This window comes from Thermobia domestica, chromosome 8 (assembly GCF_964235325.1).
Source record: "Thermobia domestica chromosome 8, izTheDome1.hap1.1, whole genome shotgun sequence".
Classification (NCBI taxonomy): domain Eukaryota; kingdom Metazoa; phylum Arthropoda; class Insecta; order Zygentoma; family Lepismatidae; genus Thermobia; species Thermobia domestica.
The window spans coordinates 236090602-236110176 of NC_137461.1; the positions used below are offsets into that span (position 1 = coordinate 236090602).

At 36.9% G+C, this 19575-nt stretch overlaps 2 protein-coding genes across 3 annotated transcripts in view; one reads left to right on the top strand and one right to left on the bottom strand.

The window, feature by feature from the left end:
* Uxs (UDP-xylose synthase) overlaps positions 1 to 19575 on the top strand; it is a 392432-nt gene that overhangs the window by 166094 nt on the left and 206763 nt on the right. The window lies entirely within an intron of this gene.
* Positions 1 to 19575, bottom strand: part of glu (structural maintenance of chromosomes 4-like protein gluon) — a 125347-nt gene that overhangs the window by 47332 nt on the left and 58440 nt on the right. For both annotated transcript variants that reach the window (XM_081769542.1, XM_081769543.1), the window contains exons 12-14: positions 13614 to 13816; positions 12202 to 12386; positions 1438 to 1673 (exon numbers count right to left, since the gene is read on the bottom strand). In XM_081769542.1, the coding sequence (XP_081625668.1) occupies positions 1438 to 1673; positions 12202 to 12386; positions 13614 to 13816 (624 nt within the window). The remainder of the gene's footprint in view (positions 1 to 1437; positions 1674 to 12201; positions 12387 to 13613; positions 13817 to 19575) is intronic.

Below are 19575 nucleotides of genomic sequence, written 5' to 3' on the forward strand. Positions count from 1 at the left end.
TGGACATTGTACAAACAACAGAAACCGTTAAATTCAAAACGGTGAAAACAATTATAAAATTTATCCCTTACTTTTTTCAATGAGAAATTTATTTATTGAATTTTATCGTACGAACTTGAAGGGTTCGTGAGATCAGTTAAATTTTTATATAGTAAATTAAAAAGAGCTTGGGTAAAAGATAAGTGAATAACACCAAAACTTCTTTTCTTTTCACTACTTAATTTGTTTATTACCTATGTATCAAGGCATTTGCTTTTAAATAATTGATAATTAAAACTATTTTGTTTGAAATACTGTGTACGGTGGTCTTACACATTCATGAAAACTACTGGAAGATACGGTTTACTTTAACGATTTTGTGTCTGAAAGTATCTAATAATACAGCTCAATGTTTTGCTATTCAATCTCTTATAAATACTATACACATACAGTACTGCCGAAGCATGAACCTCCAAAAATTTTTAAAAAATCAACAAATCTTCCTCTTCCAAGACGATCATAATAGTACAGCACAGAATAAATTATCTGTGATGTGCAGGGTCGAAATTTTAACTTAAGTTGGATACAACAGGGATGGAGAACTTATCCTGTAAGAGAAGTTTCTTCGGGTACTTACCATTTACTGTTGCATTGTCATTCCTTCATAGTTCTACCCACTGGTCTAGTAGTTAGCACAATACACTGATACTATCGTTGTCTGTATTGCAAACATCCCTTCATGGTTCCGTCATTTGTCATTGATTCTAACTTCTAAATTACTGAGAATAGTTGCAGTATAGCAAAATAAAAACCTTATACAATAGAGCTTACCAAAACTCTTGTTCGTACGTTGTTCAGTTTTCATTTCGTTGTATCCTCTGATTTTTTTTTTTTAATTATTATTTCACGTTTTTATTTCAATATATTATTTAATATCCACGAACAAAGTATTAAACATCCTAAAGTATATTACTTCGACATTAAATATTACAAATTTAACGCAAAGATCTAAACCTATTATTTCTCAGTGAAGTTTCCAAACTGACAAAATTAAAAATAGAAGAATTTCATACCTGCGTACCTGTTTCTCAAGAAAAAAATTATACATGTGCACACAACCGTAACATCTGCATTACACTGGCGTTCCTTTATTGGAAACATTATAGTGAGACAGAGAGAGAGAGCGAGAGAGAGAGAGAGAGAGAGAGAGAGAGAGAGAGAGAAGGAACACAACTGTAATAACGACATTCTCAGCAGAGCAAGGGGAAAAATATATAATAAATGAAGTTACATTTTTTATGGTTACGCATAACTGCATCTACTTTCAATTTTGAGACGCTAGTCACCGAAAGATCCTCTATGGCATCTGCATATGTATATATAACTTCCTCACGCAAGTTGTGTAACAAGTTGCACGGAAGTGCTGTTAAGAATAAAAGAAAGAAAGAAAAAAAATACCTGAATATCAAGGTTGAATTTCGTAAGATTATTTTTGGCTTCTTTCATTTCTTGAGTCAACTTCCTAATTTCCTCTTCTAACTGACTCTGCCGCTGTCTTAATTCCAGCGCTCTTTGGGAAAGATCTTCCAGTTCTCTTTCCATATTTTCTATTTCCTGCGGAGACGCTGTACTGGTGACCACAGAACGACCCATTCGTCCTTTGCAAACAGTCTTGCCTCCTCCGCTCATTGTACCTTTGAAAATAATAATAATAATAATAACAATAATAATAATAAAACAATAAAACAATAAAATGTATTAGTTTGAATTTCTAATACGAAAGTTGAGTAAAAAATCATAACAATACTGTTATAATTCGAACATGACTTTATGCATAGAACAAGTATTACCTCTCTTCAATGTAATTGCCCCTCATCTCTATCATCTGCCAGACGTGTGGAAGGCTTCTTACACCGTCAACACGTCAATCTTTATCGATGTCCATTTGGCACGGATGATGACTTTTTACGAGTGCTTCCCGCGATGTGGTTCCTTTCTTTTGGTGAAAATGTTGTCACGAAGTCTCTAAAAACATATTGCACTGCACCTATGTGTTACTTTAATCTTGATTCATGCACGTCGTTCGTCTTTCCGTAACATATTGTAATGGCGCTTCCACTTTCTTTCTCTACTTTATGGCACTGCTGCTTTTGACTGAATAGCACATAGTCGTTACAACTCGTCACACACTTCAATGCCTCACACTCCTTTATCAGCTACAGATTTATCCAACCTATGTAGCTCTAAGTTAACTTCAATAAGCCAACAATTACCTAGGAACCACTAGCAACAGAGATAACTCCATACGATTATGCTCCGATGTTAACGGAGACGACGATGATCATGAATGGAATGATAGACTGAAGGAAGTGGAGGGAAACGGGAGAACCCGGAGAACACGCACGAACGTGGTGTTTGTCCACCACAACACTCACTTGGCGTGAGCTTAAATCCAAACAGCTACTCCAAGTACCAGAAATGAGAATTCTACTACTGAGCCACAGTGGACCAGATGACCCCACTACCACTTCGTCGTGACACACGCCAACCAAGGGGGAAGATTTAGTTCAAACCACTAACTCTAAGATACAAATAATCTCTCGTTTACGTAGTGCACAAGTTTGGTGATTCTTTGTAGCCAAGCGGTTAGCATGCATAGTCTTGGTAAGGCAGTCCTGAGTTCAATTTCCGATGAGGCCAGAATTGTAATGAACTAGGGAGCTACTCGAATTAAGACGTAGCACACTTTGGTCTAGAGAGACAAAGAAATACCTTTATGAATATAATGTATGCCATGTGGCCCACCGTGTTCGTAGACTGTAGCATTAATGAGTAAAGTATATGTTTGAATGAATAAATTGATGAACATCAACTAAATGAACTTTTTTAGTTTTCTTCCTAGTTGCCCTCAAGGTACTACAATTTATAACACATACATTTGCTCTTGCATTGCCACTAATTTTAAGTACTGTTCACTTCTTTAAGACGGAGATACGAATACACTTTGCCTTGGGTTTCATGATTTCAATTATTCAGATCGTTGGGAACGAAATTGTAGAGCAGAATATATCAGGGGCATAGAAGCAAAACCTGAAAACTCTAATGAAGTTCTTTTTACACATGAAGTCACTGTTGGCACACTAATTTGTGTAGGAAAAAATGTAGAATTGAAATAGGTCTATCACGCTATCACTAGTTGGGAAACACCTTTCTCGTAAGAAGTTATCAGGAAATCTCACGTGCTGTACTCCTCCAAGCGAGGTTTTAATCCGCGATTGCGTATACCGAAAGCAAGCGCTTTAGCCATGCTACGAGGAAGACCTGAAACAATATCGTAAAACAGATCTAATTTGTAATTTCTAAAAGGAAAACAAAATAAATCAGAAAAGAGTAAAAAGGAAATAATCAAGAAACGCGATTATTCTAAATTTAATTTTACATTTCATAGAAACGATTTCTTTTCGTGTCTCATGCAATTAGCTTGCAATCGTTCAACATTAGCCGGAAGCAAACATGCAGATAGAGCAGAAAAGAAAAAAAAAAAAAAAAAAAAAAAAAAAACACAACGAAACTGCAGACATAAGATGGAAACACATTGAAGAGAACGTTCTCATCACAAGCAATTGATTTGCTGAGATAGGGACGCCAGATCCTTCGAACAACGCCGAGCGAACTTACAAATAGAAGCAACAACTTGTAACACTAAGCTTTTTACCTCGGTATTTCAAACTCGCAACACCTCTGTGTGCGAGATACTCCGATTTGTCTTATTTTGTTATTCAAGCATATACGAATCTGAAGAAGAAAATACCTAAAATGAGAAAAGGACTGTCATAGACTTTTAGGGTATTTTAGAACCTTAGGAGACACCCTCGTGGTCCTCCCAAAAGAGGGAAAATCACCGAAAACTTCGCCCATACAGAAAAGAAGGAAGAGATGGTTGCCTAGCAGTCAACGTTGCTGGAGTCAAGATTCCTAATTGGTTGCCGCCCAGAGCTAATCTCCAAGCAATTTAGATGCTTAATGGACTAAAGACCTTCCCACCTCATTTTTCGGACTAAGACAAGTGTCACTTAACAACCTTCAGAAACTGTGTATTAGTGAAGTGTTAGTGTGAGTGTTAATACAGACTACAACGAACTGGAATGGATGGAACCAAATCCGTAAGTAGTACTCATTTATTGACAAATCCGAGTCAGTTGCAGTTTCTATACATATATTCTCCATTCTGCTCTCATACCTGAATGTTTCCTTTTAGGCTGTGTTGTTTCCAATCCAACACTAACCCAAAATTTTATCGGGAATTAAATTTCAAATTAGATTCGTTTTAAGAAACAAAGGCACTCGCATTAAAGCCTCACACATTGCCTTTGCTGTGAATGAATGTTTCCTTTCTACTCGCACATTTCCTCCTCGAAAACTGTGTACCTTTCATTCACCCAAAATGCTCTCCCTAATAACTTAAAAATGAAGATACGTTCTAGGTTGCAGGTACGGAAACCTCATCTAGACAAGAACGTTTAATGTGCGCTGCCCTGAGACCAGGTAAGACTCAGGAGCATATGCACACAACGTGGTGCCGAATCCCGCTCGTACACTTGTGGCCGCTGACTCACAACATGGTGCCGAAACCCGCTCGTACACTTGTGGCCGCTGGCTCACAACGTGGTGCCGAAACCCGCTCGTACACTTGTGGCCGCTGGCTCACAACGTGGTGCCGACACCCTCTCTTTTTCTACCGCTCGGACTTGAACCCGTGGTCCTTCACACACAACGTGGTGCCGCACCCCGCTCGTACCCTTGTGGCCACAGGCTCACAACGTATTGCCCGAAACCCGCTTTTCCCGTAGTGGTCCTGCGGACAAACAACGTGATGCTGAAACCCGATTTTTCCACAACGTGGTACCCGTGCTTTGTATGCACCTTACTTTTGTAATGCCATCACTCGGATTCGTACTTTTACGGCTCTTCACCTTTAGGGATATTCGCTTTGTTTATGGCTGAACATCAGTGTGTTTCTTTTACTAGAACGACGCACTTCCAATGCTCTTGGATTTTGTGGCCGGGGTTCCCCGTTCATTCCCCGCCAGGGCACGAGTCCGAACCCGCTCAACTTTTTGGTCGTTGTCGCCCTTACGCTCTCAGCGTGGTTTTGTGCGAGGTTCTGATACTTCGTCCTCATGCCCCCCCTGGATCCCCTTTTGTTGGCCGCACTAACTTTTCTATGGATAACTCGTCTCGAGTTCGACGTTCGCATACGTACGCCTTTTGTAGTGTCTGTACTTTTCCAGATATTCACTGAACTAAGGACCATGTTTCATACATTATCCGTAGACAGACCCTTATAGTTCGCGTAAGTTTTATTGCGGTTGTTTACTATGCCATATTCATACCGACTACCCCATATCCTGCAATTCTCTCGTTTTGTCGTGTCAGCTTCAGCTGAGTTACGTGCAGACGCATAGACTTTTACTTGCTTTAGGTGAATAACCTCCTTATCATCATGAAGCATGTCATCTTGCTTGTTTGTGTAATTGTCTTCATAGTTAGTGATGGTAGTTCATTCTCAGTCCCGCTGTCCGCGCAGTATTCATTCCCATCTCTTGGAACAGTGTTTCAATCCCAGGGCTTGGCCCTTCTTTATTCGAACACCTATTTTGTACCTGTTCGTATCCATTTGGATTTTGGCTTCCAAACTTATCGATTGTCTGGTTGCCCTACTTGGAATAGACATTTGTCGTCTCATAGAGAAACGGATCGGGAATTTCGTGACAGGATTATTTCTCAAATCCCTTGTCATTTTCAACTCGCGGCAAATCAAGACGACTTAACTTGTTCCAATCGTCGTACGAAAAGGGCTGTTATTCCCTTTTTACTTGGTATTACCACCTTGGGACTATCGTCGTACAATACTTACCAAATACACAAGATAAATGGTGTGGTCAACTCCTTAGAAAAACATGATCAAATTTTAGCGTCGGAAATAGACTCTCTTAAACGTACGCTTCACAGGGAAATTTCTATCATGCATGATGTTGTCCTTACTGTTAGACGGACTTTGGCAGGAATTCAGTCTTCGTTAGGAGCCTTGTATTGTCATCTTGCGAATACAGAAGGCTTCCTTATTGCTAATTTGACTCATATTTTGACTAGGGAAGACATAATTCGTATGTTTGAAGATATATATGTCAATCGTTTAACTATGCGTTTGTTGCCATCACATGTTGCTCGCCAATACATACAGGAAAACAAACAATTACGTGATACAGTATACCTTTCGGACATAGGTTTGTTTTACTCCGTTACGAAGGTCTCCTTATTACAATATTCCCTTGACCATGATGTAATTACCATTCTATTGGAGATCCCTCTCGTATCCCACACGGATATAGCTCACCTCTATTCCATTGTTAATACCGGAGTTTTATCTGGAAACACGTTAACATCTCTAGTTTTACCACCATTTGTTTACCTGCATAACACCCATTTTTATACTGTAAATATGGCCCATTGTCAATGGCATAGTCATATCTTCCTTTGTCAGATTGATGTCGTCTCTCCAGAACGTCCTTCGCTTTGTATTACTGGTCTATTGTTGTCCAACTCTACATCCAATTGTGAATTTCGTTCCGTTCATACTTCGGAGAAATTTGTGTATCGCTACACCTTGGCTGGTTTGTTATTTACGTCTCTGTTGGATGTACACATTATTAAACGCTCTCACAATAGACCGTTTTATACGAACATGTCAGCAATGCACGGTTTGACCCGATTTCTCCCTTATGACAATTTTACTACCCTTATGGCTGGTTCCTTTTTTTTAGAATCGAGAACCCCCTTGGACGTTAATCATACCGTCCTTCCTGTTGTAATGCCGAATTTCAACTTTTCCGCTAATTTTGACGAGTTTACACTGAAATTGGATCTTTTAAGTGACGAACTTAGTAACTTGTCAGTTAATAGTCAATTACCAACTTGGTCCAACTCTACGATCGTTACTTATCCCGCTCTGACATTGGCATTCATTTTCATAGCCATTTTAGCAGGTTTGTTGGTCTATGCATTTATTCGCATTCGCTCCATCACTGTCGCCCGTCTTCAAGTTATGAAGACTTATAATGAATCCCATCCTATGGCTGAATCGCGCGATGTAGAAGCACAATAATATCTTTCAGAATGTTCATAACCGTTCCTCCTAAATTCCCCCTTATCTTTATTGACTTCGAAAGACTTGATTATGTGGTGAGTAGATAACCCTTCTTTGGTACCACAATGCTAGCCCAAACTGTTCCTTCAGTTTTGGAGGTGAACCTTGGTTTCCCCACCCATTGTGGCGTTCCGAATCCGTTCCCGCTTGCCAAGCAAGGTCCCATTTCGAGTGTTCTCTTTTACCCACATTCGTAGTCTTTCTTAGGTTTGGTCTGGTTTTCTTCGTAACAACATGGCGGTTTTTCGAATGAGTTCTTAATTCCGTTATCTACAGGTTCAGGTGAAAATATTTCCATGAGAGGTTAACTTACTTTGTTTAACGACATGGCCGGTTACTTTTGTCTTTAGATCGTCTCTAGTTGTACACTTTCGAATGCTTGGTCATTTTCGTGTAGGGTGATTTTATTTAGACAATGCTTATACCAGGTTCAGCTCATGGATTTTTCGGAGGTTTTCCTACTCGTAGGATATACGACATAACCGTAGGGAATTTACCATTTCGATTATAACACGTTCAGCCACGTTAGTATGGAGGTACATCGTTCACATTTCGTAGTGAGGGTATTCAGGCTTACTCTTGGTTGTTCCTCTTTTCAAATACTTTGTGGAAGTTACGAAACTCTTCAGATCATACGCCTATTTCGAAACTCATTTCGATTAATTTTTTTCGCGTTCATTTTCAATTCTTCCGATTTTTTGATTGTTCCGTCTGACGTTCTTTTTGAACATTTCGAAATTTGCTAGTTACTTCAGTACACCGTACTTTTGCCACTGTTTCGAATTTGTTCTTTTCTTTGAGTTTTGTCCCTTTGTTTACTTCGAATCACATCATACGCCGTAATCTGTGATCCATCTTTTTACCCTATTTTTTTGGTCGGTTATGTGCTCCCCTTTCTTTATGCGATTCCCCACCTCCTAGGTCGTTTATGTCATCTTTGCGAATCAATTTTTTCGTTATTTTGTTCAGTCACCTGCTTTTATACTTCGTGTTTGGAAGACTTTGGACTATTCAAAATTTGCATTTGGGATATAAATTTCAGAGTGCACTTAGGTTGCCTTGATGGTACCGTGTACGATTTATTCCCCCTTTTGATGTATACCATGCGTGCCCTTTGTCCGCTTTGTATACACTTATACAATTTGTTTATGTTCTCCGTTGTCTTCCTTTCCCGACTTGTTTTGTACTTATCCCATGTGGGAATGACATAGGCACTTGCATTGTATTCTCTGGTAGGAGCAAACTGATCATGTATAGAGGTTCCATTCTCATACTTCAGTTTCCTTCGTAAATAAATATCTTGTCAGATTCTTTTCCGTACCTTTCAGCATCCAGATGAATCTTACATGTCATCCTCGTAAGCACTTTTAAATAGGAATGACATGGTGATCAGTCTTACTCCAATGCGCGCATCCTTTTGTTAGTACATATGTGAGTCCTCCTATGGCATTACCGAACACACCTCTAGACTGTATCACGCAAACCGGAAACTCAACTGTGCGAATGTTTGTTTGTGTATTTCTCGTTTCCTCTCCTTTTGCGCACATCCTAGTTTGCCTATCGGACTGGTCCTGTAGTCAGACTTTTCTTTCTTCCACTTTGCGACCGGAATACGCAACCCTACATATACGCCAGTTTTGCAAAAAAAACAGGCATATGCATAACGTAAACAGGGTGTTAGACACACTCAGTAGTCAATGCACGCCATACAGTAAACTTCCCAATCCCAATCGACGTCACCGACTTTTGACAAGTCAAACAAGTATGTTGGGAACGCAGTAGTTTCACGACACGTTAACTGGAATATTTACTCCTGGTATTTTGAACATGCCTACGCAGTCTTCTAGTTTTCGTTGCCAGTAGCTTTCGTTTCAGTTAGGTTAGTTTACAGGGATCGCACCTTCCCGTCCGTCATTTGCTCATGTCATTCTGTTCTGCTTACCACATATGGATACTCGGACGTACTCGGTGAACTTCGTAGATCCTCGTTCTGTTGTGTCTACGTTGTTCCAGTTCTGGAATTCCGCGGATACATTTGAGTCTGTTTCTGTTGGATACGGATACTCTTTCCTTAAGGATTTTTGTTTGTATCCTTACCTTTTGTTTCCGTTCCGTGTGAATAAGCTTACTCGTCTGTGGTCGTTTCCATTCAGACTCGATGTCCAATTTGCTATTCTTAGAATTTTGGTTCTTTTGTAAGCATATTCACCAGCAACTCCTATTATATATATATTTTAGCCGGCTTTTAGATAAATACTTAAGTCTCACAAGGTGCCGACTCAAATAGGTAATCTGCCGTTTTCTACGAACCCTACTTGGATTTTCCATAACCCTTGTAATTTTTTGCGATTGTTAGAAACTATTTAGCGTATTAATTTTACTTGTAGATTAGGTTATGATAGGAAAATCGATTCCAAGTTTAAGCGTTGTTTATTTACATATCCGTTTTAATACACATCGTATACGGGAGACTAAAACCTTTGTTGCTTTATGCGTTTTATTTGTTTTAGATTTACCTGGAATCCTTCCCTTACCCCTATCCTTATAATGGGGCTTTACGGAAACATTTATTTACGCTATATATATGCTCACTTTGTAGCTACGCATGCTTTATCACAGGAAGTTGATTAGATACCCACGTGTGATGATCTGCTTGCTGTTTACACACACACATGTATCGCATAATTTTCATTCCATGCAGCACTGCCGTGCTCCTCCTCTGTTGTAAGCAGCGCATGCACATTTATTTATCTTGTCATATGTTGCCCTTGACATAGTGACGGAGTGGAAACATAATAGCTTTTAAATCCCTCCTCTCCTTATAAGAAACTGTAATATGATTTTGAGGATTCTTGTCTTTAAATGATTGCTATTTTGATAGTTGTTCATTCCACAAACAGACATTGAATCTACTTAATAGAGACATGCATTTCAGTGCTACAGTAATATACAAAATGACATTGACATTTTGCAATTAGCAATGAATTAATTTTACTCCATTTGTGTAGGATTCGTGTTTTTAGTGTGTTCATGAAACACGGGACTATAGAAGCGAATATGATTTCAATTTATTTACATGTTGTTTTAGCTTAACTGATTTTAAACTCATTTTGCATTTTATTTTAGTTGGTTATATTCATTATCCATAACTACGTAGTGCTTGCTGAAAATTTAAGTATGTGCTCATATAATTTTCATTTCAGGTACATTGATTTAATTTTATTGTCGTACCTTTCACATATGTTTTATGTTCATTTAATGTTTAATTTTCAATTTACTTTTGATTATTGAATGATACACACATTATGCAATTTTAGGAATTCATTTCCAGATTCATACATTATTATTTTATGCAATTTTAATAATTTTCATTACTTTGAGCTTTGTTTTTATGTTCAATATTTGCATTTATGTTTGGATTTTGATTATTGTATGTTTATGTCATAGTTAGTCTTGCACTCAATTTACGTGTTTGCAACCTGAATGATATACAGGGCTTTCCATTTTAATTCGCCCTTTTTTTGAGTTTAATTTTCACATATATATATATGTTTCACTTTTGTTTCAAATTCAAGTTTCATTCACTTTTCTTATGTTTAAGAAACTCATTTTTTTCGTTTTACTCCCTATTGCATATTTTCAAGTTTTCAATTTTGTCTTTGAGAAAATTGCAACTTCGCGGAGGGAGCGTAAAACAGATCTAATTTGTAATTTCTAAAAGGAAAACAAAATAAATCAGAAAAGAGTAAAAAGGAAATAATCAAGAAACGCGATTATTCTAAATTTAATTTTACATTTCATAGAAACGATTTCTTTTCGTGTCTCATGCAATTAGCTTGCAATCGTTCAACATTAGCCGGAAGCAAACATGCAGATAGAGCAGAAAAGAAAAAAAAAAAAAAAAAAAAAAAAACACAACGAAACTGCAGACATAAGATGGAAACACATTGAAGAGAACGTTCTCATCACAAGCAATTGATTTGCTGAGATAGGGACGCCAGATCCTTCGAACAACGCCGAGCGAACTTACAAATAGAAGCAACAACTTGTAACACTAAGCTTTTTACCTCGGTATTTCAAACTCGCAACACCTCTGTGTGCGAGATACTCCGATTTGTCTTATTTTGTTATTCAAGCATATACGAATCTGAAGAAGAAAATACCTAAAATGAGAAAAGGACTGTCATAGACTTTTAGGGTATTTTAGAACCTTAGGAGACACCCTCGTGGTCCTCCCAAAAGAGGGAAAATCACCGAAAACTTCGCCCATACAGAAAAGAAGGAAGAGATGGTTGCCTAGCAGTCAACGTTGCTGGAGTCAAGATTCCTAATTGGTCGCCGCCCAGAGCTAATCTCCAAGCAATTTAGATGCTTAATGGACTAAAGACCTTCCCACCTCATTTTTCGGACTAAGACAAGTGTCACTTAACAACCTTCAGAAACTGTGTATTAGTGAAGTGTTAGTGTGAGTGTTAATACAGACTACAACGAACTGGAATGGATGGAACCAAATCCGTAAGTAGTACTCATTTATTGACAAATCCGAGTCAGTTGCAGTTTCTATACATATATTCTCCATTCTGCTCTCATACCTGAATGTTTCCTTTTAGGCTGTGTTGTTTCCAATCCAACACTAACCCAAAATTTTATCGGGAATTAAATTTCAAATTAGATTCGTTTTAAGAAACAAAGGCACTCGCATTAAAGCCTCACACATTGCCTTTGCTGTGAATGAATGTTTCCTTTCTACTCGCACATTTCCTCCTCGAAAACTGTGTACCTTTCGTTCACCCAAAATGCTCTCCCTAATAACTTAAAAATGAAGATACGTTCTAGGTTGCAGGTACGGAAACCTCATCTAGACAAGAACGTTTAATGTGCGCTGTGCCCTGAGACCAGGTAAGACTCAGGAGCATATGCACACAACGATATTGCAGATTATTATATGTTACTAATAAATCACGAAACCCATTCCTAATGGTATATTTTTAAAAAAATGAATGAAACTCAATTACCTGAGGGTTCAATTAACTCTCCACGCAATGTGACGACTCGATGCCTCACTCTACCATAACCAATCCTCGTAGCTTGATCTAAGTCATTTGCTACCAGAGTGTCTCGCAAAGAATAATAAAATGCAGGACGAATACGATCATCTTGCACCCGAATCAAATCATAAAGCCGTGGAACATTCTCGGGTCTAAAAGGCAGAAAAAGCAATTTATTTATATTAGTAATAATAGTATTATGAAATTTAAACAATATATATAAATTTCATCTTGCTAATTACACTAAATACGTATTCTGTAGAGTACGTGTAGTGTAGTGTTTCTCCAATTTCGTTTAAGTATAACAGTAAACTTTGCTTTTAAGCATAAATTCTGTGGGCTTAAAGAATTATGCAAATATTTAGAAGAAACATTACTTTCTAGTAACATTCCTTTCTGCTTGACGAGAAAATTATTAAAGTGCGAGAGCACCAGAAACATAATAAGATCTAAAGATAATACTTTAAACAGCGATATTCATTTGTATCTAAAACAAAGATAGGAGGCCCCACTAAATGAAGTGATAGAAGTTTTCAATTTTCAAATTATTGGTTGAGGAAGGTGAGACAGGTCAGCGAATATAGTCCGATATTGATATTTCTTTGGAACCGACAAGTGAGTGAGTTCTTTCTACTTCTCATACTGTAATAAACTTATTTGTGCATTATTTTTGGTGTACCCCGCTCAAACAATTTAATTTCTTTTTATTTTAAAAGGCTGCTACATTTAAACAAACAGTGTATCTAAGCGTTGTGCATTCTCGCACGAAACAGCAACATCCAACAAACAAAGCAACCAGCAGCCTTAGCAACCAATCACAGCCCTACCTATGCTTACGTCAATTTGGTAGGTGGGACTCGCGTGAACCGCGAGAACAAGAAAGAAATTGTGTAACGTGGCATGCTCAGTGTATAAAATACGATTGATTAATATTGTGTGATTATTTACACTTCTGAAATAAGCCATTTTTCTTAATATTAAAAATGCAAAGAAAAAAGTAAACCATGTTTTTTTTATACGCACTGAGAACGTCAAGCAATAAGAAATTTTACTTCACCATATCGTCTGTCAACGAAATTTCGATAAAACATGAGTACTACTGTTAATTTTGAGCCCAAATATACAAGAAAATGTATTTACTCATATACGAACGACATAGTGATGTAAGGCTTGTTTAAAATGTAAACCAGCTGCTTATCTATTTCTACATATTAATTTAGAGTACTATATATATGAATGAAAAAAATGCAACAAGAGTACTTCTACATTTATTCAAAACAGCAAATGTTAGGTCTAAAAGTATCTAATGTTGTTATAATATTTGATTACTATGACTATAAATTTAATTTGTAGAGAGAACAGAAGTAAAAACTACTTACGTTTCAATTCTGCTATTGCAGTATTGTTTCCACCGTTCTTGCTTTTCCAAAGCAATGAAGGTAGCAATACCAATGTTATTCCTCTTCAAGAACTCGATGCACTTTTGTCCTGTAGACACAGTGTCAACTACAATGTTGTCCAGTCGTCCACAAGCTGTTGATACAGCAATATCGTATTTCCCATCAATTGCACCTAAGTCTCCCTGAAATAATATACGTAAATTCAAGTATTTTCAATACTCATAACTGTCACTGTTATACCAAATAATTCCTTATCTAAACTAATATCTACAATTCTGTAGGATGGTGAATGAACATACATTTGTATTTATTTAACTGGAAAACTACCGGTCCAATTCTAATAAAGATTAGTCATTGTAGTCATTAGAATATTAACATGCTTAAATTACAATCAGCTGACCAATCGCGTAAAAAATGAAATAATAATACGGTAAATAAAAAACACTGAATAGTAATTATTACATTATTTGCTGATGGATAATACGCACTATTTCCTTTGACAATATGTATAAAAATGAAATGCGTCTTATACGCCGATATATAAATTTTGATTCCTTCAATTTCATTAAGTATTCCCGACTCTGTGTTGTTTCCTTGTGTAATCCACATGTTTCTTGCTAAAATATAATTGTATTAAAAAAAAAAAAAAAAAGTATCTTTACAACATACAGTGACAAGTTTTTTCTTAAAACTGAATACAAAGAAGTGAGTTTCGTCTCACAGTGTACGACTGACTTCCAAACTATGCGAATTGAATACTCAAACTTGAAGAAGTGATCTATAACTACTGGCTGCAATAGAAGAATAAGATCAACTATAGATTCTGTTCCTCGGGCCCTTAATCTATGTCAAAAAATCATTACTCACTATCTCTTGAAGTTTTTGCTCTATGAATATTAATAGTAAAACCGGAAGTTCTAATTGATGCCTATTATTTCCAGTTCCAATAAAGGAATAAAATGAGATTCTTGCAGCACTAAATCCATATCAAAAAACAGCTTGTTGCTATTTACTTCAGTTTCATCCATTATGCGATTCGTCCACCACTCCCGGCTTGAACAGACAGACAGATAAGTCGGACTAAACTTATTCTAGGGACGCTGAATTCATCTCAACAAGTCGTTTCTTCCTATTTCTCACAGTTTTTACTGTATGATTGAAACCGGAAGTAGTAAAAAATTCTAACACTTCCGGTTTTAGTAGTGTGTTACTAGTAGAGGTGGTAACTTTTCTTGAGACATCAAATTGATTAAAAAAAACAGATTGTCACTATACTTTTTTTTTTTTTAATTTTGTATGGGAATCCACGCTGAAATTGGGAGTGCTACTTCCGATTTTTAGTAAAGTAATACAGGTAGAGATAGTATCTTTTCTTGGGACGTTGAATCTATTCCATAAAACTGCTTGTCACTACCAATTATAGTTTTGTTCTATGGTTATTGAAGTTAAAACCGGAAACGGTTTATTTCTACCATTTCCACTGGCAATAGAGGGTTAATGCAGAAGATAGAACCTATTATTAGGACGCCGAATCGATTCCAAAAGCTACTTTCCGATACATCTAACAGTTTTTGCTCTATGTACATCGAAACTGAAACCAGAAGTATATTTTATTATTTCCGGTTTTTGAATAGAATGTTACCAATAAATAGCTAAGAGGGTCAATTGCAAAAACAAATATATATATCGCTATGTATTTTTTATTTTTTTTATTTTTTATTTTTTATTTTTTTTTTTTTTATGACGATCAATGTTGCTGAAACCGGAAATGATTGATTTCTACCACTTCTGGTTTACATTGAGTGTTAACGGAGGAGATGGAATCTATTCTTCAAACGCTGAACTGATTGAAAAAAAAAAATCTCGATACCTTTTACCGTTCTTGCTTTGAGAATTGTCGACAGAAAAGACAGACGGACAGACATAGGAGCCCGAAAAAATTGCGACACTTATGCATTGCATAGTTTGCAAGTCTAAAATAAAAAGAGGATGCGTCTTATGTATCAGCAAATATGGTAATTTCTCTTATTATCCAAAAACTTCTTTGAAATGAGATGAATCTACCGTTTCCGGATGCAAGGAAGCCATTTAGCTAGGTCTCAACCAGATCTAACAATCATTATGAAGATGAACTACAGTTTACAGGAGAAAGGAAATGATGGAGCAATGTCTGAAGTTTTGGGATATTCATACAGAGACCACTTCGGCCAGTGAATACAAACTAGCGTCAATTAATATGTTAACTCAAAATTCAGCAAGCAATATGTGATTTAAATATTTTCCATCAATCTCATATTTTACCGGTCGAAGAACCAGGACTTCAATTATACAACGAATTTCGCGAGCAAAGAAAACTGTTTTCTCTTTCAAGATGATGAGAGAGACAACAAATACAGTGAAACAGAATTTTACTCTGGAACAAAAGTAGTGAGTAAAACTCATTTGACTCTGCAGCTGTTTATGACACTGCGTAACAGGAAAACACCATTCTCGGCCACAATTTCGGATAGTCCCTCTTCTGTAGATTAAAGGTAGTCTATATTTAAAATAAAAAGAATATTACTATTACTAATACTGTCGTAATAGTAGTAATTGTTCTTGTCAACTCTTGCCTAATATAAATAAAAATTAGCATGGTTTAACATGGGTAAATCATCGAACTTCTTTTTGGTATCTTCTAACTGCCCGTACCAGAATTATGTTGACTATACTAACATTTATTATTCTTAGACAGCCCAGTGTGTAACATCTATGACTGATGAACTCAAATGTATATTATATGAGTAGATGGGAGGAATCTATGACCAACCTTCATGGGTTTATGGTGAATGGGACGATACATTCTGATTTTGAAATGCAAACGAACGACTTATCTCTCTCTCTCTCTCTTATTTCACCTACTCCAAATTCTGATTCACTGGTTTCCAGCGCCTAAAAATATTATAAACCACACAAGCAGTCCTCATCTCCACCGTCCGCCGGAAAGTATCGGGGAAGAAACGAATACTTGCCGTCTAGATTAATGAATAAGGCAGATTAAAGCAGGTAATGAATGAACTATAGCAACACTCCATTAATTTGTTAGGCTACTATCGATTACCACTTGGAATTAAACGTAAAATCTAAAATTGTAAATACTATATATACTATAACTGGACAAACAAGATACAGTAAACAAACTAAAGCAACTTATACATTCAACAACCTGAGCGCTCAAAGAATTGTTTCACTTTTAATCTTTATTTTCTCAGACGCATTTACTTTAATCAAATGTCCTTGTGATTGATGAGAATAACTTTTCTTAGTTTTACTTATAGTTTGCGTTAGCGGCATGGAATGAAAATAGGGGAAATGACTATGTAACACTCGTATTTCACTACACAACACTGCACTGCACAAAGAGGGTAGGGATTATATATATTCAGATACTTATTCTTTAATTATACAACACTGGCATCTTATTATTTTATTTCCATCAACTTAAGAATCATAATAGACACGTAACTCCGTCGAATAAGCTTGGGCCGACAGACTGGGTGCAAGCCCGCGTAAAGAGCTGATTTTTCCTCTACGTGCAGCATGCACGAAGAGTGTGAAGCGCACTGAGGGAACAAGGTTCAAGACTCGCTTGCCAAAGGTGAGTCCTCTTCTGTGATTGGTCAATTTTCACAGAAGGCGTGACACTATAGTTAGTTCTCATGAGAATCTGGATGGTAATAAAGTTTTCACCACCTAATACAACAATGAAGTCTTTGTTTTCTACTGCACAGATGGCAACAGTTGTCGAAATGAAGGCTCCAGACGGTCGCGACTGAAAATCATAACACGTACAAGCTGTATACGCAGTTCTTGAAGAAATGAAAGTTTGAAGATAATAATTTTAATAAAGAGTCCTTAATTTTTCTTTTGATTTTATTTGAGCCTCTCAAATCATGGTCTCGAATCAATTGGTCTTACATCACATTTTCTACGGGACGAGTTTAATGTGCACCGACTGCAGGAATAATATGTAGTTGCTCAGAGAGACAACTGAGTACTGTGGTGGTTAGCGCACGGTGCTGTACGATTCCTGGATCAGCCCCGTACCTTTTCACTCTGTATTTGCATTGAATTTGCATCCATAAGGAAGAGTGGTATACAAGAACTCTCTTGATTCCTCACATTTCCTCATAAAATACTTTTCTTCATTTCTGTATTTTATATTAAGAAATTTTATAATTTTGGAAATCACAGACAGAACCAACTGGAACATATCCTTAAAGATAAGTTCAAATGGTAAGTAGATATACTCAAGAAAAATAGAGAAGAAAGAAAGATTAAGATAAAAAATGGAATTGTTTAGTCTGCTCCGAGTAAATCAAAAACATGCAATGGCAAGGTTTACTAGTGGATTTAAATAAATGTGTGGAGGAGTTGTATTACTCATATGGGGCTTCACATCAATCTGTGAACAAACAACAAAGATCGAACCTGGGACTATAGATACACGAACTAAGACTATATAATAAAAACACACTACTTAACTAGTCTTCGCTAAGAAAACGAATAAATGTGAAGGACGATTTTGTCCACGATAAATTAGAGTGAATTACTTGTTGCTTATTTAATACTTTAAAAAATATTTTTAAAATAAAGGTAATTAGGATCTATGGTGATAGTTACACATTATAAAGCAAGAGATACTTGCTAAAATCTTTAAATAAATTTCGGTGCCCAATCAAGTAAAATCCACGCTATCGAATTTCCAGTCTAATTTTGAAAACCTAATCAGGGTACTAAAAAATGTGAGGAATATAAAGGCAAGTAACAGGAAATGATGGAAAAACCAGGGTGTCTATTATTTCAGACAAATAAAATTCCCTGACTTTTCCAGGTTTTCCAGACCAAAACAGAAAATTTTCCAAACTATATTTTAGTGAAATTAAGTAACCACTACTCTCTAAACATTTGTAGTTTTATAATATCTGTTCTCTTAATTGCCACAGCTGTTCTTAAAATATGAACAACGCTTAAATAAGTACCTACTTATTCTTGGCAAGAACAATATTGTTAAATACAATGTATTTTTGATGGCCTCCCATCTCGCCTTATAGCCACCTCTCTCCGCACGTTGTTTCAATACAACTAATATATATATATATATATATATATATATATATATATATATATATATATATATATATATATATATATATATATATTTGGTCTAGGAATTAATTCGTGCGGGTGGACAAGAGATGGCGCAACGAACGGAGCGTCCCACAGTTCCGTGTATCCACACATGTGTTGCAAACCCCTGTCATCGCGTATCGTTCGTAGTATAGGGCAGTGGATTAAAGCGTCAACAACACCAGTTTGTAGTTAAGTGAACATGGCGCAATTTGTGCCTGATAAAGTGTTTTTGCGGGGTGTCCTGCTGCATTACTTTAACATGCAGAAAAGTGCGACTGAAAGTCATCGTATTTTGGTGGAAGTGTATGGTGACCATGCTCTAGCTGAGCGAACGTGTCAGAAGTGGTTTGCACGGTTTAGAAGTGGTGATTTCGGCTTGGCAGACCAAGAGCGAGCTGGACAGCCAAAAAAATTTCAAGACGAAGAATTGACAGCATTGCTCGAGCAGGATTCGTGTCAAACGCAGGAACAACTTGCAGCAGCATTAGGCGTTGATCAAACAACAGTCTCCAAACGCTTGAAAGCCATGGGAATGATTCAAAAGATGTCACATTGGGTTCCACATGAATTGAAAGACAGAGACGTTGAAAGACGAAAAACCATTTGCGAATTGCTGCTTCAACGACAGAGCAGAAAGGGGTTTCTGCATCGAATTATTACGGGTGATGAGAAGTGGATCCATTACGAGAACCCTAAACGAAAAAAGGCCTGGGTGAAACCAGGTGAACCAGGTCCATCACAACCAAAACGAGATATTCACTGTGCAAAG